General features: G+C 52.4%; 2 protein-coding genes across 2 annotated transcripts in view; both read left to right on the forward strand.

The window, feature by feature from the left end:
* The window catches only part of Ppard (peroxisome proliferator activated receptor delta), a 70663-nt gene extending 68310 nt beyond the window's left edge, over window positions 1-2353 (forward strand). Inside the window, exon 8 of the mRNA XM_075979697.1 lies at window positions 410-2353. Within this exon, the coding sequence (XP_075835812.1) occupies window positions 410-657 (248 nt within the window). The 3' untranslated portion in view covers window positions 658-2353. The remainder of the gene's footprint in view (window positions 1-409) is intronic.
* Window positions 2354-8077: 5724 nt separating this feature from the next.
* On the forward strand, window positions 8078-26212 carry Fance (FA complementation group E). Its single transcript, XM_075978728.1, has 11 exons — window positions 8078-8106; window positions 13846-14205; window positions 16033-16624; window positions 17305-17349; window positions 17585-17644; window positions 17892-18035; window positions 18295-18418; window positions 18626-18704; window positions 19533-19599; window positions 23168-23293; window positions 25794-26212. The coding sequence occupies exons 1-11, from the start codon at window positions 8078-8080 to the stop codon at window positions 25893-25895; spliced, it is 1728 nt and encodes a 575-aa protein (XP_075834843.1). The 3' UTR covers window positions 25896-26212.
* Window positions 26213-27325: the final 1113 nt, after the last annotated feature.

Here is a 27325-nt window from a genome sequence, read left to right on the forward strand (position 1 = left end):
AGGCCGTTATTTGTGGATGATGGAGAGATTTCTGTATTACTTTTCCTTTTTTCTAGTCCAGTATAACACACAGGTAAGCCTGCTCACCCACAGGGGCAGTGAGCTCACTGCAGGCCAGAGCCATCCTGGTCTGCAACTCATTTGGTCCTCTCAGCAACCTGGGTCAAGGACACTGAAGCTCAGAACCACAGACAGAATCTGAGTTCAAGTACCAAGTGTCCTAGCCAGGAGCTGGCCCTGCCAGACCAGGAAAAACAATTGGTCAGAAACAAGACGGGTAGAAAGACGGGGCGGGGACTGGAATACCCAGGGGTGGAGCCAGTAACAAGGCAAGGCCTAGAGATCCCCAGTGGGCTAGCAGGTTCCTCTGCCCTGGCCTGAGACTCCACTCTTACCCCGTCTTCCACAGACCGGCCAGGCCTCATGAACGTGCCACAGGTGGAGGCCATCCAGGACACCATTCTGCGGGCTCTGGAGGTCCACCTGCAAGTCAACCACCCTGACAGCCCATACCTCTTCCCCAAGCTGCTGCAGAAGATGGCCGACCTACGGCAGCTGGTCACTGAGCATGCCCAGATGATGCAGTGGCTAAAGAAGACAGAGAGCGAAACCTTGCTGCACCCCCTGCTCCAGGAAATCTATAAGGACATGTACTGAGGCTGCAGCCCAGGCCTCTCCGGGCTCCAGCTGCACCCAGCCGTGGGACTGTTCAGAGTAGCAGCCCACAAGTACTGGGCACAGCCCAGGCAGCTGGGGCCCGTTCACAACACTCCAGACACGTGGCCCAGACTTCCACCTTCCCTCCTGCCGCCCATGTCTCCCCAACACCCCTGCTCTTCCCCCTTGCCTTCTGCAGCATCCTCCTCCTCCCAGCCTGTCCCCATGTCTGTCCGATCCATGTCAGTGAGGCAGTTGGGACACTTACCATCAGCCCAGACAGTGAGGCAGTTGGCACACTCACTGTCAGCCCGAACAGGACCTCTGCTTTTGCCCGCTCTCCCGGGAGCAGTGGGTCCTTCACGGCCCAGTCCTGCCTTGCCTCTGTCTCCATCTTCAGTGACCTGAGCCATCCAAAGAAACACTAAGCTCTGGGCCCAGCTTTCCTAGAAGCTTGGCCTGGACTGACTGCTGTCCCAGGCTGTGGTCACCATCACAGGGCTCCTCCTGCAGAGGGGAGTAGGCAAGGAGCCTGGGCCGGGAGCCAGGTTTCTCTCCCAGACTCTCCTCAACCCAAGGCACCCCGCCCCAACTCTGACACCTTCCATTCTTCTTTCCAGTGTTCTAGGCCATTGCCACTGATGGCCCTTGCACTGCCCTGGGGATACGCCCTCCAGATGGGGTCCCACACCCCAACTGAAGTACTGATGCCCAGGACTCAGGTTTGGGTCCCAGGGTTAGAAGCCAGACAGCACATGGGGAAGGCTGTCTATCAGTACCCCGCTGGCCTCCACCCTGTAGCTGCATTCAAGACTGGCAGAACCCAGTGCGAGGAACAGGACCATAGCTGCCCTTTCCTCTGTCTGGGAGACGCTGGCGCACCCGCCCCCTGCAGCTGTCTCAGTCACCACAGGACCCCCACCCTGCTCTCCACGAGGTAGCTGGGAAACAGCTGTGCCCCCGTGCCTAGGTTGGTGATGTGTGAGCGGGCAGGGGTGTCGTGCCAGCTCACAGGCGGAGTCACCAGGGCTCCTCTGACCAGTCCCTCTCTCATTCACACACCCAGCAGCCCCGTGGCTGCCTTTTATGCCTGGCTGGTCACCAGCTCCCAGCTGCTGCTTCAAGTGGCATGGAGCTTGCTGGGTGCTCCCATCCTCTGCCCAGCCCCCTCCAGGCTCTCCTGAGACCAAGAGCTGAGGCCAGGCCCATCCTGCCCAGATCCACGGGGAGCCAGCAGCCAGGCTCTCAGAGAAACGCAGTGGAAGCCTGGGCTTCAAGCCCTGGTGTCCTGGAACCTGTCTGATGGTCCTTTGTCCCCAGGGCCTTGGCCATCAGACCACACCTCTGGAGGGAAGTGACTTGGAAAGGGGACAGAATGTTCCTGCCAATGCAGTGACCTTCCATTGCCAGATTATCCCTGCTAGCACACTCCCTGCCCCACCTCCACTGATCAGGTCTTGGGGTCCTTGTCCCTGCGGGGCCCAGGCTGTGGATGGAACTGCATTCCCTGACCCGCCCTGTCCCCGCCCCCACCCAGGTCTGGTGCTGAGGATGCAGCTCCTCTCAGGGTCTGAAGTCTCCAAAACTAAAATGTATATTTTTGCTAGGAGCCCCAGCTTCCTGTGTTTTTAATATAAATAGTGTACACAGACTGACAGAAGTTTAAATAAATGGGAATTAAGTATTTAAGAGTTGACTCGAAGCCAACTGAGTTCTTCATGCTATTCTGAGTACTGAGGGACACCTCTTCCATATCCAGGGCTGTCAGCATGGAGGCCAAGGGAGGCTCCTGGTGCTAGCCTAGGGTCTGTTCTGTTCCTCCCTGCTCTCCCCGTATTACCTCTCAGTATGTGGGTACCACTGTTCCTGCCAAGGGTCTGAGGGGGGAAGAATCAACATGTTCAGAAGGGCCAGTAACATTGGGGTACCAGGGGAAGGATCCCCCAGAGGCTGTGAGGCCTAGGCCTTAAGCGGCATGTGGGACTTAAATCAACTGGCCATGTCCCAAGAGACCATGGAGTCGTGCAGTGTGAGATGTGATTAGGGTGGGTGGCACAGGACAGCTGCTGGGGTCGCTATCCTCCTCCCACCATGTGAGACCTAGGGATTGAACTTAGGTTGTCAGGCTTAGTGGAAATGCCCAGACTCAGTGAGCCATCATTTTTAATCTTTATGTGTATGTCTTGGGGTTTATTGCTGTGAAGAGACACCATGACCAGGGCAACTCATAAAGGAAAACATTCAATTGGGGCTGGTTACAGTTCAAAGGTTTGGTCCATTTCTGTTGTGGGAAACATGACATCATGCAGGCAGGCACGGTGCTGGAGAGACAGATTTGGGCTTTGGATCTCTAGGCAGCAGGAAGTAACTGCCACACGGGGCGTGGCTTGAGCTCACCCCCTAAGTGACACACCTCCTCCAACAAAGCCACACCCACTCCACAAAGACCACACCTCCTAATAGTGCCACTCCCTGTCCAAGCATGAGTCGAGGGGGCCCCATACCTATTTAAGCCACCAGTGTATGGCTGTTTTGTCTGCATGTATGCCTGCTCACCATTTCAGTGCCTGGCACCCTTAGAGACCGGAATTGGGTGTCAGATCCCCCGGATCTGGAGTTAGAAACAGTTATGAGTCTGGGTCCTCTGCAAGAGCAGCCAGAGCCAGGTGTAGTGGCACACCCCTTTAAAGCAGCACAGGCAGGTGGGTCTCTGTTAATTTGAGGCTAGCCTGGTCTGCACAGAGAGTTCCAGGACAGCCTGGGCTACATAGGCCCCATCTTAAAAAGAAAGGGAAAGGAAGAAGAGCCTTAACTCGTAAGCACAGTCCTTGCTCCAGCCCTATAAGCTCTGAGGGACAAGCATGGTGCTGACATCTGTAAAGCCAGTACTTGGAGATAAGTGGCGGGCAGGTCAGCTCCAGTTCATCCGGGGCTGCAGTGTGGGAAGAGTCCAGAACTACATGAGACTCTCAAAGAGGGCTGGAGAGCTCGGCAGTCAAGTTACTGCATTTGTGGAAGACCTGGGTTCAGTTCCCAGCCCACCACATTAAGGCTCACAGCTGCCTCTAACTGTGGTTCTAGAGGACCCCACACCCTCTTTAGCGTCTGCAGACTCCTACGTACACATGATGCACACATGCCGGTCAAACATACACATAAGTAAAAGTCTATTCAGATCTCTTAAGAAACTCTAATTCTGCTTCAAAATTGCATTTCAATGTTAAAAAAATAAATAATTTTGACCCAATAAAAGTAAAATTTGTATCAAAAGTGCCCAGGACTATTGGCTTCTCGGTCAAGTGTTCTAACTACTGAGAGGGATGGACAGTTGTTAGAACTCAATTTAAAATCTTCCTTTTGTTGGATGAGGTGGCACACACCTTTAATCCCGACACTCAGGAAGCAGAGGCAGGTGGGTCTTTGTGACTTTAAGGCCAACCAGGGCTATATAGTGATGTGGGATTCCCCTCTGTGTGCTGTGAATACCATTGGTTAATAAAGAAACTGTCTTGGGCCTGTGCAGGGAATAGAGGTAGGTGGGGAAAACTAAACTGAATGCTGGGAGAAAGAAGGAGGAGTCAGAGAGAAGCCATGTTACTGCTGCCAGAGACAGACGCCAGAACTTTAGCCGGTAAGCCACAGCCACATGGCAATACACAGATTAAAATAAATGGGTTAAATTAAAATATAAGTGTTAGCCAATAAATAAGAAGCTAGAGCTAATGGGCCAAGCGGTGTTTTAAATAATATGGTTTCTGTGTGATTATTTTGGGGCTGAGCAGCCAGGAACCAACAAGTAGCCTCCCCAAACAATATAGTGAAACCTTGTCTCAACAATAATAATAAATATTTAAATTTTTCATTTTTACCTGATTGAGTCCTCATTGGACCTGCTCACCTTTGCCCCCTCATCTCCCATACTCTTTGGACTGCCAGCTCTCTAAAAACCACACTGAGACTTACTGTTAATTATGAAGCTCGGCCTATAGCTTAGACTTCTCCCACAAGTTCTTATAACTTAAATTAACCCATTTATACTAATCTACTTTTTGCCTGTGGCTTTTCACCTCTCTTTCATCTTGTACCTCCTGTTCCCTCTCCACATCCTTTGGCGCCTTCCCCGTTCTTCTTCCCAGAGCTCTCTCTATTCAGAAGTCCCACCTATACCTCTGGTCTAGCTACTGGCCTTTTAGCTTTTTATTAAACTGACCACAAATGACATATCATTACGCGGGGTAATCAACTATCTCACAACAGTCCCGCCCCATCAGTTAAAATGAGTGCTGGCTTTACTCTAGTGGAAATAAAATCTTGTAAACCAACTTAGAGGCCATGCCCTTCCTTCTTCCCCATCCATCTTGGCATACAGAGAAGAGCCCAGACCAGGGGCCCAGAAGCACCTTGACCTAGGTCACATCAGATCTGGCCCCAGGCCTTGGTTCTTCTCCCACTGGATGCTCACGTTGAGCCGCACGTGCCAAGCATCCTCTGATCATGACCTCACACATCCTCTCCAGCACCCGAGCTGATCACGGGTTCCCAGATGAGAACAGCTTAGACTGTTTACCTCAGAGGAAAGTCCCTGCGCACCTCCCACGGTCTCCAGGGGCCCCATGGAGGAGGCTCCTCAGGGGCCAGTGTCCCTGTACCCAGCTAGGCTGCTTAGCACCCCGCCAAGGGATGGAACAGGCACCTTAAGTCCAAATGCCACCAAGCAGGACCCCACTCAGAACACTGTCATTTTCAGGAGCTGTCATGAGAATGGGCTCAGTAAGACCAGAAACCTGTCAGGGGAATTCTGGCATGGTTCAGCCTGTCCTTCTTTGCTTTTCCCTGTTGCTTCTTGATGGGGCTCAAAGGGTGCTTGCCAGCCTGGCATTGGGGGAGCAGCATCTACCCTGAGATCCAGGCTCTCAGTAACTCCCATGCCATGGATATTCCAACAGGTGTGATGGGAAAGAAAGTCACATGCTCAGAGTCACGCCTCGTTCAGCCCAGATCAAGTGACCTCTCTGGCTCTAACTGGCAGAATAGCTCCCCAACCTAGAGTGTCCTGATGGAGTGGGGCCTCAGACAAGCACCTCCTCATCTCCCATGTCCCCCACCCCCACCCCCATCCCATCCACCTCTAACTGTGGTGTGGCCTTGTGGCACTGATAATATTCTAATTACATGTAAGCTATACAGCACACATGTGACTTCATGGATATGAACAAGGTCACAGTGACCTGGATGGGAGGCCCGGTCCCCAGGGCTTCCCAGCGTGAACCTTAGCTCTGCCAGCTTTCCACAGTGGAGGCCGCAACTGTGCACATCCTTAGTCCTGCTCCTAAGCCCTCAAGACCCAGGTCACCTTGCTTTCCAAACTCCTTGGAGCCTTCTAGTACTTACTGAAGGACCCCAAAGGCTTCCTGCCCTACCCACATCCCTGGAGCAGAGCCGCACACTCGTCCTTCAGGCCTGAGATGGGGCAGCAGCTGGCTGAGGCTCCTTCCCCTTTCTAGCCATGTGGGATGAAGATCTGCTCACATCCCACCAGGACTCCAGGCTGGGGGCAGCAGCTGTATCAGGGAGAATGGCCTGGTCCCCAGCAACCATATGTGTGGGTCTGGATCTCATGAAAACACTGGAAAGGGAGACATTATTTTGGGTTCAGCCTGGTTATTGAAAGCTGAGTCACTTAAGAATTTGAGTAAACCAGGCAGGGGGTGTCACGGTCCTCTAGTCCCAGCACTTGGGAGGCAGAGGCAGGCAGATCTCTGTGAGATCAAGGCCAGCCTGGTCTACAGAGTGAGTTCTGGGATAGCCAGGGCTACACAGAGAAACCCTGTCTCGAAAAACTAAAATGAATGAATGAATGAATCTGAGCGTGTCTGTGGAAGAAGGACTTCTTGGTACAGAGGAGACTGAGCCCAGAGGGAAGGAATAAGCCAGTGTTACCCTGCTGATCACGGGCTAGCTCAGGCTCTGTTCCACCTTCTCTTCCGTTTTTGTGTCAAGGCTCTACCGATTCTCTAGGCCTTCTATTAGACATTCACATTTAGCCCAGATTCATTTGCCAATACCCGGAAGTCATCCGTTCTCCCAGGAGAACTGAAGTTTGGGCAGAGGAGGGATGACCGTCAAGACTGAGATTTGTGGGTTTTCTAAGCTCAAAGAAAAGCAGACAGGAATAAGAGGTCAAGCACTCAGAAGGACGTTTGCTGCGGGAGATTCCTGGTGCTTCTTCTCTCCTGCGCAGGGTCAGGAAGGCTCGGGATGATGGCAGTGCAGACTGTTTGGGCTTTCAAGAGTGAAGACCAGGAGCTCCTTCGCCATTCACCCAGGCCCCTCCTCTCACCAACCTTATTCCTCAATGGCCTCCCCATGGCACCCCAGTCCTGATGCCCCCCAAACTCCTTGCTCTTCTTCCCTTACTGCTACCTTCCTAGTACCAGGACCTTGACTCCTTAGTCCTCACCTTTAGCTTTAGAATTTGGGGTTGAGCTTAGTAGTAGACTGTTTACCTAAGTGTGAGGCCCTGTGTCCAGCTGGGGGTGGGAGGTGGGGAATACAGACAGACAGATAGACCCACAGACAGACTTTAACCTGAAAGTCCTCCTATCAGTACCCCACCCCAACCTCTACTGTGGTATACTGCTTTTGTACACTATAAAGATTTGTCACTCGTACTGGTTTAATAAAACAAAGATTGGCCAGTAGCCAGGCAGGAAGTATGGGCAGAGCAATCAGACTAAGAGAATTCTGGGAAGAGGAAAGGCAGAGACACCTGCAAGACACAGAGGAAGCAAGATGAGAATGCCTCACTGAGAAAAGGTGTCAGCCACATGGCTAAACATAGATAAGAATTATGGGTTGATTTAAGTTGTAAAAGCTAGTTGATAATAAGCCTGAGCTTATAGGCCAAACAGTTTATGATTAATATAAGCCTTTGTGTGTTTCTTTAGAACTGAACAGCTTCAGGACCAGGCAAGACAGAAACTTCTGTCTACAAATGGCACCCAATGTGGGGCTTGAACCCACAACCCTGGGATTAAGAGTCCCATGTTCTACTGACTAAGCTTTTCTGACCTTCAGTTTGAGTCCCATATCTGTCTCTGGGTTTTTATTATTCGTGTTACAAATCTCCGCCTGCCAATCTGATTACTAAGAGAACTAGTGAGCTGCTGGGGACACACGTTACAGTGCCAGCTCCACTCAGAATCTTGTTGTGGGGAGCACTGACTAGTTGTGTTGGGGGGGGGTCAAAGCACCATGACCAAGGCAACTCTTAAAAGAAAACTTGCTGTGGACTTACAATCCCAGAGGATTAGAGTCCATGTCTGTCATGATAGGGAACATGGCAGCAGACAGACAGAGAAAGGCCTTAGATCCCCTGGAAATGGAGTTATAGATGACTGTAATCTGTTGTGTAGGCGCCATGACTGAACCTGAGTCCTCTGTAAAGCAGTAAGTGCCCCTAACCACTGAGCCAGTCCCACTTGATACCTTTTTAGTGACTAAAAAACAATTCACTACAGTTGGGCATGGTGGCTCAAGCCTGCGACCCCAGGACCCAGGAGGGCTAAGACAGGAAGACTGCTGTGAGTTTGGGCCTCGCTGGCTATACAGAACCCTATCTCAACCACCCACAAAAGTATTTTATGTAGCCTAATATATCAAAATCACATGTACAATATTACCAATTAATTCAATCAACACAAAATGCTTTGGTCTTTGTGTTAAGTGTATTTTATGCTCAGAACACCTATGAATTTGGGGCATGATAGGTGCCTGTAGGTGATGGGTAGGGTACTGGAGGATGCACGGTGGTTATGAGAGATTCCTGAGTCCTCCCAGGGCAGGGCCTGGGCCACAGCCTAGATACCGCAAAGCCTTGCACACAGCTAGCTCTCAGTAGATGCCACGTGTGTGAGCGAGCAGACCACTTCCTGCAGCTGCTGACGGGAACCATAGCCACTCCCAGGAGCCTCAGGCTGAGTCAGACCTCACCCAGGAGCTCATGGCCCCACAGAGGAGCCCAGACAGGAACAGTAGATACTGAAGTCAGGTGACCGGGCAGATGGCACGCTGGCCCTCTGGGATGCTAAGACCTGGAGGGCTGGGGAGCTCAGAAGCTTTTAATGCCACCCAGAGCTCTATTGGGGCTGTTCTGAAAGAATGTCTGAACCACCCTGTGCCCACAGTGGAAGGAAGACAGTCAGGATTTAGTGTCTGGATCTGGTTGAACCACACCCACGCCCACTGCCTGAGGTACCTGTGCACAAGGCAGAAGCATTGCCTCCTGGATGTCCTCAGGTCGTCATGGCACCAGGGTCGGCAGCTGGCAGGGTAGGAGAGCGGCATGCAGGGTAGCTGGCCTTCAGGCCCCATGAGCCTCATCTGCAGCCCTGGGCTTGCCTGTGAACCACCCACAACGGCACCTGGTCAGTGACTGAGGAAAAGCGTGTGGGGATGGTGGAGGGGGGCTCCCAGGGGAACACTGAAGGGGGGAGAAAATAAGGGTGCTATAGGAGAGGGATGTCACTAGGCACTGGTGTCCCCGTTGGAAGGCTCTGGAGGACCTGTCAAGACCAGCAGTGATGTCCTGAGAGCCTGTGGTGTGAGGAAGGCTTTTGCTTATTATCGCTGTGAGGTGAGGATCCTTATTCTTCTAAAGCTACGGAAGAGGAAACTGAGGCAGTCTATGTAACTTTAGGGAGCAAGGGGGACATGAACTCCAATATTCAGGTCTGAGCTGGCACCAGGAGGGACAAAGAGGAGGAGAATTCAGGAAGGAGAGGAGGCCTGGGAGACCGAATTACTGAGGGGAAGGAACACTTAACCAACCTCTGCGGCTCAACCTGGGTAGTCCCAGCACTCGGAGGCAGAGGCAGGTGGATCTCTGTGAGTTCAAGGCCAACCTGGTCTACAGAGTAAGTTCCAGGACAGCCAGGGCTGCTACACAAGGAAACCCTGTCTCAAAAAGAACAAAAAAAAAAAAGGAAGAAAAGAAAGAAAACTATATGGCTCAGTGGTTAAGAGCACTGACTACCCTTCCAGAGCCCTGTGTTCAATTCCCAAAATCCACATGGTTGCTCACAACCATCTGTAACTGGTACCAGGGATTCTAACACCCTCTTCTGGCCTCTGCTGGCACCAGCAAACAAGTGGTACGCAGATATACATGTAGGCAAAACACACATAAAATAAAAAGTAAATCTTCAAAAGTGAAACAAACAAAACATCACGTATGGTTCAGGGCTAGGGACGCGACTCAGCTGGCACAGTGTCTGCCTACCTTGCACGAGGCTCTGGGCTCCATCCCCATGACCACATACACCCAGCCAGAGGGCACATAGCTGTAATCAGGTGGAGGAGGCAGGAAGCGTGGACGTTCAATGTTATTGCTGTATAGCAAGTTTGAGGCCAGCCTGAGCTACATGAAACCCCGTCTCAAAAGATTGAACCACAATGTTAAAAAAGGAGATAAGAGCCGGGCGGTGGTGGCGCACGCCTTTAATCCCAGCACTCGGGAGGCAGAGGCAGGCGGATCTCTGTGAGTTCGAGGCCAGCCTGGTCTACAAGAGCTAGTTCCAGGACAGGAACCAAAAAGCTACGGAGAAACCCTGTCTCGAAAATCCAAAAAAAAAAAAAAGAAGGAGATAAGAGGCATGGGGGCAAATGCCTTCAATCCAAGCACCTAGAAAACAGAGGCAGAAGCAGGCAGAGTTTGAGGCCAGCCTGAGCTAGCAAGTTCCAGCCAGAGCTGCATAATGAGAGCCTGTCTCAAAACAAACAAACCAAAAAGTCACCGAAAGATTCCAGCACAGGTGTTGATGTGGCTGGTGTCACGTCTGGGCCAGGAAAGGAAAGCAAGCTGGAGAGTTCCCATGGGGCCACCTCTTGGAGCCATCCTGGCGGTAGCTTTTGGAAGAGGAAAGGATGTTGTTTTGAGGGATTTCTGCTGCCGCCTGGATGCTCTGAGGGTCCTGTCTGTAAGTGGTATGTGGAGAAGAAGGACCTAGCTTGTCCTGGATTTGAGGAGAAAAGGCTTATATGACAAACTCCTCCGTGCGTCCACTGCCCTGGCTGGCCACAGGTGTCCAGGGCCCCTCCAACATTTATTAGCCTGCAGCTGCCCCGGCTAAGGCCACCCATAGCCCAGTCCACTGTTCTCACTTGGTTGTAGGGGCACATGTGAGGGTTGTCTGTGGCCTGCCCTCCTTCTACGTCACTAGTAAAATCTAGTTGAAAGAAAGGAAAAGAGGTTCCCCAATGTGCTGCCTAGACAGAATTCTAGGATATCCCTGAAGGCACGTCACTGCCGCCTGCTGGAAGGCAGCGGCATGATCGGCCACCCTACACCAGGGATCCTCGCGGTTCCCACATTCAGCCGGTGCTTCTGTACTGTGTATGGTGCAACATTAGGGCCAGTCTTGAGTGCCCCTTCCTCCTGGAAGAACATGGCTTGAAGGTGATGGCCCATCTCTCCTTTTACTTCTCCATTTGGGGAAAAGGCCACTGGCTTTCAAGTCTGACTGAATCTACCTGCGCAGGTTCCTACCTGAGGCTCTGGCCACAGGTCCCAGCTGGTGTCACTAGATAGGTTTAGGAAGTGTTAGGCTGCCTTACTGGAGGAAGTATGTCACCGGGACCAGCTCTGAGGCAGAGTCCTAGTTTTTCCCTCTGCTTGTGCTTAAAGTTTAAGCCTAGCTGGTCCTACTCCAGGCCTCAAGTCTTTACTCTGCCATCATGGCTCCCAACCCTCTGGACCCATACACCCAAATCAACTCGTTCTTAGACATGATGATTATCGCAGCAATAGAAAAGCACAGCACCCGTAAAGGCTGGGGCTGAGGGTCAGTCCGTTACCCAGCAGGCACGAGGCCCTCGGTTTGCTCACTGTTGTGAGTATGGGTACACACCTGTAATCCCAGTACTTGGGAGAGAGAGGCAGGAGGTTCGGGAGTTCCAGATCATCCTTGGTGACCCATCAAGTTGGCAGGCAGCCTGGGCTACATGAGAACCCATTTTCAAAAATATCCGTGATAAATATAATGTTTTACCTGAGCAATGTTGGTGACTTCAGCCCCTACTGTGACAATGTTGTGCTGTGTCCCCCCCACCCAGCCTCACCTGTGAGTCTATCCCACAGCAGCTGTGGCCAAAACCAAAGCCTTCTGGATGTTTCTCTCTACTTTATGGAGTTAGGGGTGGCTTCATTCCTAGACACCAACAACCTAGAGAAACATGTGTTCTTCCCAGACTGTGCCTGGGCCTTGGTCCTGTGTGGGTGGGAGGACCTCAGCATTACCTTGACCTTCTGTAGCCAGGAGCTGCTTGAGGGAGCAGGGAGGAGGGGAGGGGCCTGCTTTGGTGAGAAACCCTTCACCTCCACCTGTGGGCTGCTGATTCCCAGCTGAGGGTCATGGGTGTTGAGATAGAGTCCCACCTTGAGGAAGGGGGTCCTACCTGTTCTACAGGTTGGATTTTTGTTTTTTAATTTTCCTGTTTTGTAGAAAGATTTTTGGAAGAAAACCAATAAAATATACCTGAGCCGGCCCAGTGCTGTCTGAAGACTGTCGTTTATTTCTAGCCCTGCCTTGTCCTCGGGGGCCATCGGTTGTGCCTGGGCTCAACCTGTACACTCCTCAGAGGGTGGGGATGTAACATCTTGACCCACGATGGTCCAGGATCCTGGAACCAGGCTTAGAACTCAATCCCGGTTCTGCCCAGATGGTTCAAATGCAAGAACCTTAGGGAGTGAGGCTGTAGCTGAGGCTTGGGGAATGTGGCAGATCTTTGGCCCTGGCTGTACTTCTCAGGCTCCAAATCCCCCAGCAGCCTCTTTGGAACACCAGATATCTGCTCCAGTCTACTTACCAGAGAGAGAAGGTTCCTCCAACTCATTCCCTTGAAATAAAGGAATAGTTTTGGCTCAAAATTAAGATCAGTTCAAAACACTACCATGGTTCCCCATGATATTCAGAGCAGAAGGCCAATGTTCTCTGTGGTATCCCAAGCCTGGTGACCTCTCTGACCCCCTCTCCAGCCCTCCTGCAGTCCCGGGGCCATTGCACTGCGTCTTTCTGTGCCTGCAGGGACCTCTCCACAGGTTCACCGACCCCATCTTTATTTGGCTCATTATAAGATATCTCACTTTATCTTCCTTTCTTCTTCCTGAAAGTTATTACCACAGCCACAGTATTTGATAATTTGTGGCTGGAGAGATGGCTCATCAGTCAAGACCCCATATTGCTATCTTCCGGAGGACCCAGGGAATCAAAGCCCTGGCACACCAAATACACATGCAGCAATATCCCCAACCACACACACACACACACACACACACACACACACACACACACACCCATACATGATTAAAAATAAAATTTAAAAGGAGCTGGAGAGATGATTCAGTGGTTAGGAGCATTGGCTGCTCTTGCAGAGGACCTGGGCTCACCCCCAGCGCCCACATGCAAACCCACAGCCATTCATAACTCCAGTTCCAAGGGATCCCACGCCTTCGGGCACGAGGCACACACGTGGTGCATTGACGTACATGCAGGCAAAACAGCTATACTCATAAAATAATAAAAATAAATACACGGGGGCTGGAGAGATGGCTCAGAGGTTAAGGGCACTGGCTGTTCTTCCAGAGGTCCTGAGTTCAATTCCTCAACCACATCACAAGCATCTGTAATGAGATCTGGTGCCCTCTTCTGGCCTGGAGGTGTACAGGCAGGAGAAACATTGTTAAGTAAATAAATCTTTTTTTAAAATCTAAATAAATAAATACATGGGCGGTGGTGGCGCAAGCCTTTAATCCCAGCAATCAGGAGGCAGAGCAAGGTGAATCTCTGTGAGTTCGAGGCCAGCCTGGTCTACGGAGCGCGTTCCAGGACAGGCCCCAAAGATACAGAGAAACCCTGTCTTGAAAAACCAAAAAAGGTAAGTAAATAAATAAATAAAATGAAAACATTAAAAAACACGTGGAGAAGGAATAAGATTAGGCAGCAGTCTAGATCCAGCCCTTTCCCCAAGCGCCGGCCGGATTGGCACAAGTCGCTGGAACCGGACCGCCCCTCTGTATCCCTTTCCTGCGCCATCGCCACGCCCCTCCTCGACCACGCCCCCTCCCCGCAGTCTGACTAGTTGCTGCCCCCGCCCCTTTCTCAGTCACGCCCCTTCCGGCCCCTCCCCTAGTGCCGCGCCTCATCCTCTCAAGCCCTGCTCTGGCTCCCCGCTTCTTCCGTGCGGCGCGTTTCCTGGCTGCGGCGCCCTCAGACCTCGTGTGTTCGGGCTGCCGCCCCGCGTCGGCTCTGCGCTGGAGTGGTCGGTGTCGGACACCGTGACCCCGGCCGGGGCGGCGCCCTGGGCGGCCCTGGAGGCCCCCGCCCGCCTCCTGCTGCAGGCGCTGCAGGCGGGGCCCGAGGGCGCCCGGCGCGGGCTGGGGGTTCTGCGCACCCTGGGCCGCCGTGCCGAGCACTTCCCCTGGGGCGGCTTCCTCGAGGCGCTGGGCCGCCCAGAGCCCGAGGTGCGGGGCCCCGACGGCCGCCTGGAGCTGTGAGTCCCCGCCGTGGCCCCCGCCGCCTCCCCTCTGTTTGTCTAGTCGCGTCAGGGCTCCATCTAGCCCAGGCTAGCCTCTGACTCCCGCAGCCATCTCCCGAGTGCTCCCCAATATTTTCAGGCATAATTCTAAGTGTAGGCATTGATTTTGCTTGCGTACTTCATCTCTTTAAAAAAAAGTCAGCGTTGCCGACCTGGTGGCACACGCCTTTAGCCCCAGCGTTGAGGCAGAGCAGGCCGATCTCAGACCTTGTCTCAGAAGAAAAATAAAAGCTGGGTTGTGATGTTGCATGCTGGTAATAGCAGCACTCGGAGGCAGAGGCAGGAGGATTCCTTTAAGTTCAAGGCCCCCCAGGACTTCATAGAAAGACATGGTCAAAACAACAGCGAAAAAAACCAAACTCCAATGCAGACATACTTATGTCAAGTGAACACCTGTGTTAAAACGGTGTGGGGTTAAGATCCATGCGCTAGGTCATGGAGTGAGGCCTGCTGGTTGCCAGTGTATCAAACAGTGTTCACCTTACAGCAGGCTTGCTTCCCTGAGTATGGAAGGTAGCCCCCCACATAAGTGTTCTGGATAAATTCTCCCTTCTGAATGGCAAGGGATTCCCTTCTAGACCCTTGAGTGTCAGCCTGCCACTGTCTTTTTCAATTTATTTATTACATATACAGTGTTCTGTTTGCATGTATACTTGCAGGCCAGAAGAAGGCACCAGATCTCATTATAGATGGTTGTGAGCCACCATGTGGTTGCTGGGAATTGAACTCAGGACCTCTGGAACAGCAGCCAGTGCTCTTAACTGCTGAGCCATCTCTCCGGCCCAGCCTGCCGCTTTCAATGTTTTTTTTAAAATATTTATTTATTATGTATACATTATTCTGTGTGTATGCCTGCAGGCCAGAAGATGGCACCAGACCTCATTACAGACGGTTGTGAGCCACCATGTGGTTGCTGGGAATTGAACTCAGGATCTTTGGAAGAGCAGGCAGTGCTCTTAACCGCTGAGCCATCTCTCCAGCCCTCAATGTTTTTTTATTTAGTTGTGTATGTACTTGCTATGAGGGACACGTATGGAGGTTATGGGATGCTGGAGGAGGTTCTCTTAGACCACACCTTCATCTTTTTTCCCTCACTGTGACACTAGTTTTTCTTTCTGACATAGTATCTGTTTCCCACAAATTAAAAAGCTTATCTTCTCTAGTCTCACATGCCGGGTACCCGTGTGTGATGGGGACTAGAGAGCTGAATGCGTGGGGCCCTGGGGAGCCCTGGAGGACAGGGTTGCATGAGAATGCCTGCTGCTAGCAGGAGCTGGCCCCGTAGGAGCTGTAAAGGTTGGGGGTGAAGGGTTATCACCCCATTCCTTCGTCTCAGTGTCCCACTTGCTCTGTGAAACCTTTCTGGTCCGGTTCTGGCACAGCTTTTATCTGCCTCGTGCATGTCCCATGTCCCCATCTTTGTTGTCCCCTTTCCATCCTCAATACCTCTTTGGTTGTTTTGTGTTGGTTTTAAGACAGGGCTTCGCTCTATAGCCCTGACTGGCCTCAAACTCACAGGTCTGTCTGCCTTGGCGTCACAAGTGCTGGGATTTAAGGCCATACTTGGCCGCCTCTTCTTAGCAAATCTTGTAGGCATCACCCCCGGGATTCCCTGCTACAGTGGTGGACACCCTACCCAGTCTACCCCACCCTGTATGACACACGCCTGCCATCAGAGCACCTAAGGAGCTAAGGCAGGAGGATTGAGAGGTCGGGACAGTCTGGGTTACATAACGAGACCCCCAACCCAGAAAACAAAACAAAAAAACACTCTGTCTGTAGGACTCCACTGCTGCTACAGTTGCCCGGGATATGCCGGAAGAACCTGATGGCCCTGCTGATGGCTGTTCGACCCTTGCTACCTGAGAGCGGCCTCCATTCTGTGCTGCACCTTGCCCAGCAGGACACAGCATCTACCCCTGATGCCTGGCTCCACGCCCTCACCGTGCTGCTAAGAAGGGATGTGGGGATTGGAGTCTCTGTGGAGGGAACCTCCCCATTGTCCCCAAACTGTCAGTCACAGCTCCGAGACCTGTGTGGACGCCTGGGCCAGGGCGGTAGGGGCCTGAAATTGGCTCCAACTCCAGAGGACCAGCACTTGCAGCTCCGTGGGAAACGGAAGAAGGAGCCAGAGGAAGATCCTGCCAGCCCTGAGTCAGAGAGAGCCCCTAAAAGGTTCCGGGGTTTGGAGGAGGAGGAGAAGGACCAGGAAGAGAGACCCAAGCTGGCATCCCGAGAATCCCCAACAGATGCAGGAGGCGTGTCACCTGACCCAAAGCAGACTGCTACTGAAGCAGAGACTCCTGAGACTGGCCCGTGTGTGGAGGAGGCCAAGGGTCCAGCTGAGAGGGTGGAGTTGCCCCGAGCTGTCCAGGTACTTTGGCTGGAGGCTGGTTTCAGGATGGTTCTTCTGCATAGTGGTGAAAGCTGGTTGAGACATAAATCCCAACAGGGACCTCTTTACATGGAGCAGGGATGAGGGGGTGGGTTGTGGAGGAAGGAAGGGGGGGCAGCCTCCCCTCCCCAAACTGATGGAGGTGGGGAGGGAGTTACTAGGAACTGGAAACACCCGTCCTAATCTAGAGTGTGGGATTGAAGGGTTTGGCCACTGGTGCTCTCTCTACCCACTGGCGTGAGTCATGCCAACATCCAGCCTGCCCGCCCGCCCGCCCATACTGGGTCTACCTACCCCATTGAAGTTGGATGAAGAAAAGAAAAAGTAGTGGGCTGGGTTTCACACAAGCCTGCTGTAGACATCTTGTAAGATGGAGATGGCACCTTCCTATTCTTCCTGAATCACTTTTGCCCCTCAGTTCCCATTGCCCCCCCCACCAATGTGTGGACACATGTGGTTGTCATGGAGGCCAGAAAAGGGCGGAGGATCTCCCAGAGCTTGAGTTACAGGTGATGTGTGAGCAGCCCCAGTTCCTCTGGAAGAAAGGGAAGTGTTTAACCATTGAGCCATTCTTTCAGTTCTTGCCCGGGTGTTTTCTCCAGAGGGAGCTAGGAGGTCCTGCCACACTATAGAAATGGTGACTGCTCTCTCCTCCACAGGACCAGGTGCCCAGGCTGCAGCAGCTGCTGAAGGCCTTCCAGGAGGTGACTGGCCCTCTCTGTTTACCACAGCCCTTTTGACCCACGCCCAGGGAAGCCCCAGATCATGGAGCCTGGGTGGGGCTGGGTAGGAGGGAGATCTGAGGATACTCACTCCAGGGCCAAGTCTGGATATGCTATCATCCCCTGGAAGTCCTTCTCTGGTGGTGTCTTCTAAGAGTGGCCTCTGTGACCTGTTGCCAGCACTCTGCCAGCTCTTACTCAGGCTTTGTCTCCCCAGGGGTTGGAAGACGAGCCTCCAGGGGACCTGCAGTTTCTCCATGAATGTGGTCCCAGCCAGGTGAGACAGGCCTGGCCCTGAGGTCTCCCATGCCCCTGCCTGTTTCCCTGCCTCTCCTGGGGCTCAGGGCTGCATTTTCTGCCTCTTCACTAGGGTTGCCCTGAGTCATTTCTTAGCCCTTGGTTCTCCCACTCGCTCTCCCTGCTCCATGCTGCTCCCTCTCCCCTCGTGCCCTTGCTCTGCCCTTTCTGTGGCCCACTGGGCCTGCAGCCTCACAGAGTCAACCGGGTTTCCTGGTTTCCCTCAGATGGAGTTGCTATGCAGCCAGCTGCAGCTGAACCAGCTCCCTGATGGAGGCCTCCTGCAGTTCTGCAGCTACCTGCTGAGTCTCACACCGGCCCTCAGCATCAGCAATGCCTCCATCTTGGCCAGGAGTCTCTTTCTTGACCGGGTGGGTGCAGGAAACCCCAGAAGGCCAGGAATAATGGGGATCCTGAGTCCCCAGGAAGGAGGTTTGGGAGAGGGACTAAGATGCGGACCCCTGGCACCTTACAGCATGTAACGTCTTCCCACCTGCGCCCCAGATGGGGCTTTTGGGTTTGGGAGCCAGGGGTGGCTTTTCCTCAGTTACATGGGCTGCCAACTGACACATGTGAGGTAAAACACTTCCTGACTGGAAGAAGTGACTTTGTCCTCTCCCTGGTGACTAGATCCTCTCCCTGCCATCCTCCGCCTCTAGGCTGCTCAGAGCTGCCCTTGTCTCCTTCTGTGTGAAGTACACCTATGTCTTCTGCAAGACCCTCCTAGTTCCCCTACTCCAGGACCCGAGCATGGGTAACTACCTGCATAACCAATCCAGGCCTCCCCCTCTGCCCTGCACACTTCACCCCTTGGGGCCCTGCCGAGTTGGGGTTCAGCGAGTGAAAATGCTAGTTTGTTCCCAGACAGTGGTCATCCTGTCTCTGTCAGCCTTCCCCTGCCCTCCCCCAGCCCTCCCCCTGCCCTCCCCCAGCCCTCTGTCCTCTCCTGTCTTTGACCCAGGTCCTGTGCAGACCGAGCTACTGTGCTGTCTTGTAAAGGATGAGTCCTTGGAGCCAGACATGCAGGTCCAGATTCTGGGGTGAGTGCAGGCTTTATGCTAACCCCACGCTGGGTTTCACCCCAGCACCACACACGCACACACACATGCACACACAGTGGCATAGCACATGCTGCTGCCCCTGGGGCATAAACCCACCTTGTGCCCTTTCCTCTGGGCCCATGTTGAATGCCAGGTTAGACTTCCCCAGTTTGGTGCTTTGTTTTTTTTTTTCCATCTTCCCCAGTTTTACTGGGTCCCTCTCAGAAGGAGCTCAGCCCAGACACATCATAGTGTTTGAGTGTTATCTCCAGAGTCAGACATGAATGAATTCAGTCTCCACCTTGTTTATTGACTTGGATGCACTCAGGTTTTTATTTATTTTTTTCCCGAGCCAGGGTTTCTCTGTGTAGCCCTGACTGTCCTGGAACTCACTCTGTAGACCAGGCTGGCTTTACACTCAGAGATCCACCTGCTTCTGCCTCTGGAGTGCTGGGACTAAAGGTGTGCACTACCACGTCCAGCTTTCTTAAAAAACAGAAAGATGTGAATCTTTCTTAAAAACAAAACAAAGCAAAAAACGGGACTGTTACACAGAGAAACCCTGTCTCAAAATAATGAAACAAGAAAGAAAAAAGAAAAAGGGAGTATCCTCAGATAACGCCAGCCACTGCTCACTGACCACTTAGCTTCAGAGCCTACACAGTGTCCCCTTTCTGCGTAGAAGAACTTCACGGACAGTGGGCAATCAAACCCAGGAAGGTACTTGTGCCTGGGTCTGCAGCTGTTGCACATGGGGCTGCTTGCCTGCTCTTCTGCGTGCCCAGTGGTGGGAAGACAGCCCTTACTCACTGTGTGTCCTCCGTGCAGGCAGGTCCTGGAGCTGGCCTGGAGGGAGGAGACGTTCCTGGTGTTGCAGGCACTCCTGGAGCGGCAGGTGAGTGGGCTGCCTAGAGAAGGCTGCATAGGACCCAGGCCGCTGGCTTTCAGTCTCAGGCAAGCAGGCTGCTGCCTTCCAGCAGAGTCAAAGCCCCAGTCACTGAAGGTGGGGATGGGCAGCTGACATCTGGTCTGCCTAGCTCTGTCTCTTAGTAGCACCTGCTGGGCTGATGCCTCCTCCTCTCTCTTGAACTCCTAATCTTTGTCCCTCCTGCTGGGATTGTGGGTGTGCCCCACCCACTGGGTTGGAGTCATAACTTGGGAGATCAACAGAGAGGAATGCTCCCCTGACTTTTCCCACTCCCTAACCCCCCACATCTGCCCCCTCCCCCAGTGCTTAGCTGTCACTGGTTTAGAGGCAGAGACAAGCAGCGCTTGCATTTGCGGCTTTGACGGCAGGCCTTTAACTCACCTTCCCTGAAGCTCACCAGCCCTGGCCCCCTTTCCTGCTTTTCCTGTGTCCAGCAGGGTTTGAGCCCAGGACTCTGTGCATGCTAGGCAGGTGCTCTGCTTCAGAACCATAGTCCTAGCCCTTGGTCTGTGTAGCCCAGGCTATCATGAATTTAATCCCAGGTACTGGGATTACATGCCTGAGCCACCATAACTGACTGGCTGTACATTGCTTTTTTGAGATAGGGTCTCTTGTAGCCCGGTTGGTCTTGAACTTACTATTAGTGCAGGGTGACCTTGAATTCCAAATCCTCCTGCCTCCACCTGAGATTACAGGTATGCATCACTGTGCCTTATTATTATTATTTTGGTTTTTCAAGAAAGGGTTTCTCTGTAGTTTTGGAGCCTGTCCTGGAACTAGCTCTTATAGACCAGGCTGCCTTGATCTCAAGAGATCTCCCTGCCTCTGCCTCCCAAATACTGAATTAAAGGCGTGCGCCACAGCCACCTGGCCAGCCATGGCCTATTTTATATGATGCCAGCAATTGAACCCAGGACTTCATGCATCCCAGCCAGGGCTCCGTCACCTAAGCCATCCCCACCCTGCTCGCTGTTAGTAGTATATTTTGTCTGCATTCCCACCTGCAGTCTTCCGTCCTTACACCATTATTGTCATCGCTGTTTGTCTTAGTAAAGGTTTCTCTTGCGCAGAGACACCATGACCGTGGCAGCTCTAATAACAGTTCAGAGGTTTAGTCCATTAGCGTCATGGTGGGACGTGGTGGCATGCAGGCAGACATGGTGCTGGAGGAGGAGCTGGGCGTTGTACATCTCGCACAGGCAACAGGAAGTGAATTGGGGTTCTCGATGTGGCTTGAGTATGTCTGAGACCCCAGAACCCACCTGTGTAGTCTGTCTTCCTCCCTCACGGCCACACTTCCAATAGTGCCACTCCCTGTGAACTCACAGGGCCAGTTACATTCAAACTACCACACTGTTATTATTTTGCGACAGGGTCTCATGTAGTCCAGGCTAGCCTTGAACTCACTGTATCAAAAGATGACCTGGGCTCCTAGGCATCCTGCCTGGAGTCCTTGGATTATTGGTGTACAATGCCATTCCTGGCTTCTCTCATTTTTACATCTTAGGTAATTAATTGTGTTTCTTGCTGATATAAAATTCCTCACAGAATCAACTTAAAGAAGGCAGGGTTGGTTTTGACTCACAGGATACAGGGTCTGGGACTGTGTCCACATTCAGAAAGTAAAGAGATGAGTCCTGGGTACATTCTGCTAGGGGACCCCAGCCCATGGGATCGTGGTGGCACCTACATTCAAGGAGGATCTTCCGTTAATGGAACCTTGCTGGGAGGCACTCTCACAGACACACCCACAAGTGTGTTTCCATGGTGATTCTAAACCCATGAAGTTGATAGGTGAGGTTTACCATCACCGTGCTTAACCTTGGCCCATCATGCCCAGGTCTCCTTAGCTGAGAGTGGAGACTGTAGCAGTACTTTCTCATTTGGATCACCAGCCCACAAATAATGACACAGACTTATTAGTTATGAAAGCTTGGCCTTAGCTTAGGCTGGCTCCTAAGCAGGTTTTTGTTTTTTAAGATTTTTTTAATAATATTTATTTATTTATTATTTATACAATATTCTGTCTGTGTGTATGCCTGCAGGCCAGAAGAGGGCACCAGACCCCATTACCGATGGTTGTGGGCCACCATGTGGTTGCTGGGAATTGAACTCAGGACCTTTAGAAGAGCAGGCCATGCTCTTAACCTCTGAGCCATCTCTCCAGCCACCCTAGTCTTTAAGATTTTATTTACTTATTACGCATACAGTGTTCTGCTGGCATGTATGCCTGTAGACCAGAAGAGGGCGCCAGATCTCATTACGGGTGGTTGTGGGCCACCGTGTGATCACTGGGAATTGAACTCAGGTCCTCTGGAAGAGCAGCCAGTGCTCTTAACCTCTGAGCCCTCTTTCCAGCCCCATTCAGCTTTTTTGCCCCCAGTCACAGCAGTACGTCTTCACACAACAAGAGCCCCAAGAACAATGGGTGTAAAGTGCTGAGCGCCTCCTGATGGTCGTGGTCATCTGTTGTTATGAAGAGTTGGCAGTGTTCCTCAGGACCTCGCCATGCCCTGTCATTAAGGTTTCAACCACCGAGGCAGGCTGGTGTCACCGGCTCCCCCGCGGTACTGATCTGGGCTTGGCAAGGGTAGGGGCTATAGTGTGAGACCACGTGTCTGCCATTTTATTTCTTTCCCCAGTCTTCAGTTACTTTGAGCCTTGGTGTCCAGTTGTGGGGACGGGGGCTCATTGTTATGTCAGCTTCCCTTACTGTGGTAGAATACCTGAGGTAGGCCGTTGTGGGAAGTTTACTCTTGGCTCTTTTGAGGGACCCACCACCTAGCTCCCAAATAAATCACACAGAGGCTTATTCTCAGTTATGGATGCCCGGCCTTAGCTCGGCTTGTTTCTAGTCAGCTTTTCATATGTTATCCCATCTACCTTTTGCCTCTGGGCTTTTATCTTTCTCTGTTTCTGGATACCTCTCTTTACCTCTTCCTCCGTGGCTTGCTGTGTAGCTGGGTAGCTGGACCCTGATGTCCTCCTCTCTTTTTCTGTTGTTGCTCTTCTTTCTTATTTCTCCTTCTATTCACACTCTCTGCCTGCCAGCCCTGCCTATCTTCGCTCCTGCCTCGCTATTGGCCGTTCATCTCTTTATTAGGTCATCAGGTGTGTTAGACAGGCATAGTAACACAGCTTCACAGAGTTAAACAAATGTAGCGTAAACAGAAGTCACTCACCTGAAAATAACATTCCCCAACAAGTAAGCAGCAGGAAGCAAGGTTGACTTGAGTTGAGAGGCTCCATCTGTGCTGGCTTTGTTGCTCCCTGGCCTGTATGGGACACATCGTGGTGGAAGAAGTGTGTGGTAGGTAGGCTGCTCGGGCCATGGCACCACCGTCCCTTTTAGAGAAACCCTAGTGACCCAAAAGCTCTGCCATCCCAGCACCTTTGCCCAAACCTTCAACATGTGGATCTGTAGAGGGGCTTTCTAGATCCATTCTAGAGCACTCTGTCCAGCTACCTGCTAGGAGATGGAGATCTTGGGATTTAACCCAGGCCTGGCCGTATGACGCTGTCTCAATGCGTGCAGGTGGAGATGACCTCTGAGATGTTCAATGTCTTGGTGCAAAGGCTCTGCAGAGAGGCGACAGCAGCTACCACCTCCATGTCCTATGCCAAGCTGATGCTAACAGTGATGACCAAGTACCAGGCCAGCGTGAGTGTCCACAGGGGCTAGTTCATCGGGCCAGCATCTCTGGTGGTGGTGCTCTGTGGGGCATTGGCGAGTTAAGGTGGCATGATGCTTGAGTGGACCCTGTCCCTCTGTTGTTCTGCTTGTGAGGAGCCATGCACAGGCATTTGGTGACCCAAGAGGAGGGCGGCTAAGCCTCACTGGGGATTGAGACTGGGGGTGGTTACTGTGTGGGGCAGGCTGAAGCAGGGGGATTGCTGTAAATTCAAGGCCAGTCTGGGCTACAGTAGCACACGCCTTTAGTCCCAGCATTCAGGAGGCAGAGGAAGATGATGTCTGTGAGTTCCAGGATAACCTGGTCTACATAGTGAGTTCCAGGATAACCTGGTCTACATAGTGAGTTCCAGGATAACCTGGTCTACATAGTGAGTTCCAGGATAACCTGGTCTACATAGTGAGTTCCAGGATAACCTGGTCTACGTAGTGAGTTCCAGGATAACCTGGTCTACGTAGTGAGTTCCAGGATAACCTGGTCTACGTAGTGAGTTCCAGGATAACCTGGTCTACGTAGTGAGTTCCAGGATAACCTGGTCTACGTAGTGAGTTCCAGGATAACCTGGTCTACGTAGTGAGTTCCAGGATAACCTGGTCTACGTAGTGAGTTCCAGGATAACCTGGTCTACGTAGTGAGTTCCAGGATAACCTGGTCTACGTAGTGAGTTCCAGGATAACCTGGTCTACGTAGTGAGTTCCAGGATAACCTGGTCTACGTAGTGAGTTCCAGGATAACCTGGTCTACGTAGTGAGTTCCAGGATAACCTGGTCTACGTAGTGAGTTCCAGGATAACCTGGTCTACATAGTGAGTTCCAGGACAGCCAGGGCTATGTAGCGAACCTGTGTACCCCCAAAAAAACTTTTCTAAAAAGTTGGGGAGGTCTGGGATGACACTCAGTTGGCAGAGTGCCTGCCCACCAGCCACAGAACCCTGGGGTCGATTCCTAACACTGTAGACTGGGTGTGGCAGCACAGAGGAGCGCACAGCCTGTAGGAAGTGGAGGTAGGGAAATCTGAAGTTCAAGGCCAGGCCAAGCAGTGTGAGAGGTTCTGTCCCATCCCAAAACACATAAAAAGCCGTGGTGACCAAGGGCTGAGTTAGTAGGAGGATGCTCCTGGCAAAGGCGACAGTGTGAGCCAGGATCTGCTTAAGTAGCCAGAACACTGAGAGCCAGCTGGGCAGTGGTGGTGCTTGCCTATTTTAATCCCAGCACTCAGGGGAGACAGAAGATCTAGGACTGTCAGAGCCAATGGTGGCCGAGGCTGTGAATTTGCTAGCCTGTGCTGTGCATCAGCCCTCAGACACTGTTAGCTCCTTTTTGTTGGTTTTGTTTTGAGATGGGGGTCTGCTGCCTGACTTAGGTTTGGCCCCCTGGGCTTGTAGTCCTGTCTCCTTGGCCTCCTGATTTTTTTGTTTGTGCTTTGTTTTGTTTTGGTTTTTGTTGTTGTTGTTGTTGTTTTTGTTTTTTTTTAATATTTCTTTATTATGTATACAATATTCTTTCTACGTGTATGCCTGCAGGCCAGAAGAGGGCACTCATTACAGATGGTTGTGAGCCACCATGTGGTTGCTGGGAATTGAACTCAGGACTTTTGGAAGAGCAGGCAATGCTCTTAACCACTGAGCCATCTCTCCAGCCCTTGGTTTGGTTTTTTTGAGACAGGGTTTCTCTGTAACTTTGGAGCCTGTCCTTGAACTAGCTCTGTAGACCAGGCTGGCCTCGAACTCACAGAGTGCTGGGATTAAAGGTGTGCGCCACCACTGCCTGGCCAACCTCCTGTTTTGCTGGGTCTGTTTGTCTTGTGCTACAGTGTCTGTATAGCAGCCTCATTTTACAGATAAGGGGTAGAGGGACTAAGCATGTTCCAGAAGGCCCTGCAGGTCATGGGCCCGAGAGCTTTTTGTTTTGTTTTTAAACAACATCTCGCATAGCCTACGATTTGCTATATGGCCAAAATGACCTTGAACATCTGAGCCTCCTGCCTCCAGTTGCTGAGTGTTAGGATTGTAGGGTGCACCACTGTGGCCTGGTTTATGTAGTGCTGGGGGTGGAGTATAGGCCTTCCTGCTTGATGGGCTCTGTAGGTCTGGCTAGGCTGAACCCTCTATGTTGACCAGGCTGGCTTCAAGTCTACAAAGACCCTCCTGCCTCTGCCTCCTGAGTAGTGGGAGTAAAGGCCTGGACCATTATGCTGGGCCATCTGGCCAGGGGTAGCACTACCCACAGTGGGCTGACCCTCCTATATTATCTGGCAATCTACGGAAATGCCCCACAGGCCGATATGGAGCCAGTCCCTCAGTTGAGGCGCCCTCCTTACCCAGTTCTATCTGATGACCGCCAAGGTCCTCCTGGAGCTTGCCTCACCTCAAGGAGGAGGAAGGTTCTGTTGCTCAGAAGCCTCCATCCTTAGCAAGGCCTGTGGGGTGGTGAGGAGACGGCTACCACAGTCCTAATTCCCTCTCTCCAGTTCACAAAGCAGCAGAGCCTGGACCTGGCTGTGGCCCTAGAGCCCAACGCCACCTTCCTGAAGAAGTCCCTGCAGGCAGCGCTGAAACATCTAGCCCGCTGACCACCTACAAGGACTCGGTTTCCTGACCCCTTGCCTCGGAACACACACAGCACAGCCAGCTCAGGAGTCAGCTGCCCTGGTGCCCAACACTCCTGGCTGGGCGGAGGCCATCTTGACTTTAGAGAGGAGGCCCTAGGCTCTGTGCTGGCTACCACTCCTGATCACAGTACAGGGACAGTGGAGGACCAGCTGTAGATGGGCGGTGTCCTGGGAGAGCTGGTTCCAGTGTGCTCAGGTGTATGTTGTGGCCCTTCTTTTCTGTTTGTTTCTGAACTGAATAATTTTGCAATAGTTTTTAATAAAGCTCATCCAAGCAAGCTGTAATCCCAGTGCTCAAGGAGTTGAAGGGCATCTTCGGCCACACAGTGTGAGGCCAGCCTAAGCTACAAGAGAGACCTTTCTCAGACATGTTTGTGGGTGTGGCTGGGCGATGGCTGCTGGGTAAAGAGCTTGCTGAGGACATTAGGATTTTAATTTGAATCCCCAGAAACCACCCCCCCACCCCACCCCCCATCCCCCGCTCTTATGGCAAGATGGGAGGAGAGGCAAGGGGGATCTCTGAATTTGAGCCGGGTCTGCTCCAAGTAGAGAGTTCCAGAACAGCTAGGGCTACACATAGAAACCCTGTCTGGGGGAAAACAACAACAATTTAGCACGCAGACATTACTGAATTAGGAAAGTTCATGGCAGCACCCTCCTAGCTGATCCCTGCGGCGGGTGGGGAACAGAACTTTCCGGGTGCTACGTCCCAGACAGCAGCTTCCTGTGAAGCCGAGTCCCCTGTTCCGGGAGGTGGGAAATCAACTTAGGGACAAAGCAAAGCCTGGTTTTGAGAACAAGCTGACGGGGCAAGGCGAGCAAAGCATAAGAGACGAACAGCCCATCACCCCGCTGGTGGCCTTTACAGTTGGGTAGCCCCTGAAGCTCCCCGCAACTCAACACTCCCTGACCCTGTGTGAACTTTCTTTACTGTACCCGATGTGTGCTGCGAATGTGCTCGGGATAGGTGAACTATTCCCAGACCTGCCCCTGGCAATGGTGGGTGCTGGCCAGAGACGGTGGCCTGAAGGAGCTTGTCTCCCCCGTCATGATCCGGGTGAGACCCCCCTGCACGGCCCCCTGACCCTGTTCCTCTCTATTAACTGCAAAGGGGGGGGGGTCAGGCAAGAAGGCCGGCTTTGTTTGAAATGCCAACTAATTGAGAAAAGACGGGGCATTGGTCCAGAGTCCAAATCGCCCGGAGGCAGAGTCGGGCAGTTTATACAGATGGCCATGGCAGACTGGTGGGCGCCTTCTCCCACGTGGAGGCTCGCGCTTAAACGGTGCGCACCTGATCCTAATCTAGTCACAAGACGCTTCTCGACGCTGCAGATCTCAAGGATTGTTTTTTTCCTCGAGCTATTCCTCATCGCTGTCTCTGCCCACGAGTG

Source organism: Microtus pennsylvanicus, chromosome 7, assembly GCF_037038515.1.
Source record: "Microtus pennsylvanicus isolate mMicPen1 chromosome 7, mMicPen1.hap1, whole genome shotgun sequence".
NCBI lineage: Eukaryota > Metazoa > Chordata > Mammalia > Rodentia > Cricetidae > Microtus > Microtus pennsylvanicus.

Excerpts from the sequence above, each read along its gene's own strand:
- Fance (XM_075978728.1), top strand. The coding sequence starts at position 8,078 with ATGACTGAACCTGAGTCCTCTGTAAAGCA. Across the intron at positions 18,036-18,294 it reads GGAGTCTCTTTCTTGACCGG|ATCCTCTCCCTGCCATCCTC; the intron begins GTGGGTGCAGGA and ends CCTGGTGACTAG. Across the intron at positions 19,600-23,167 it reads AGGCACTCCTGGAGCGGCAG|GTGGAGATGACCTCTGAGAT; the intron begins GTGAGTGGGCTG and ends CAATGCGTGCAG.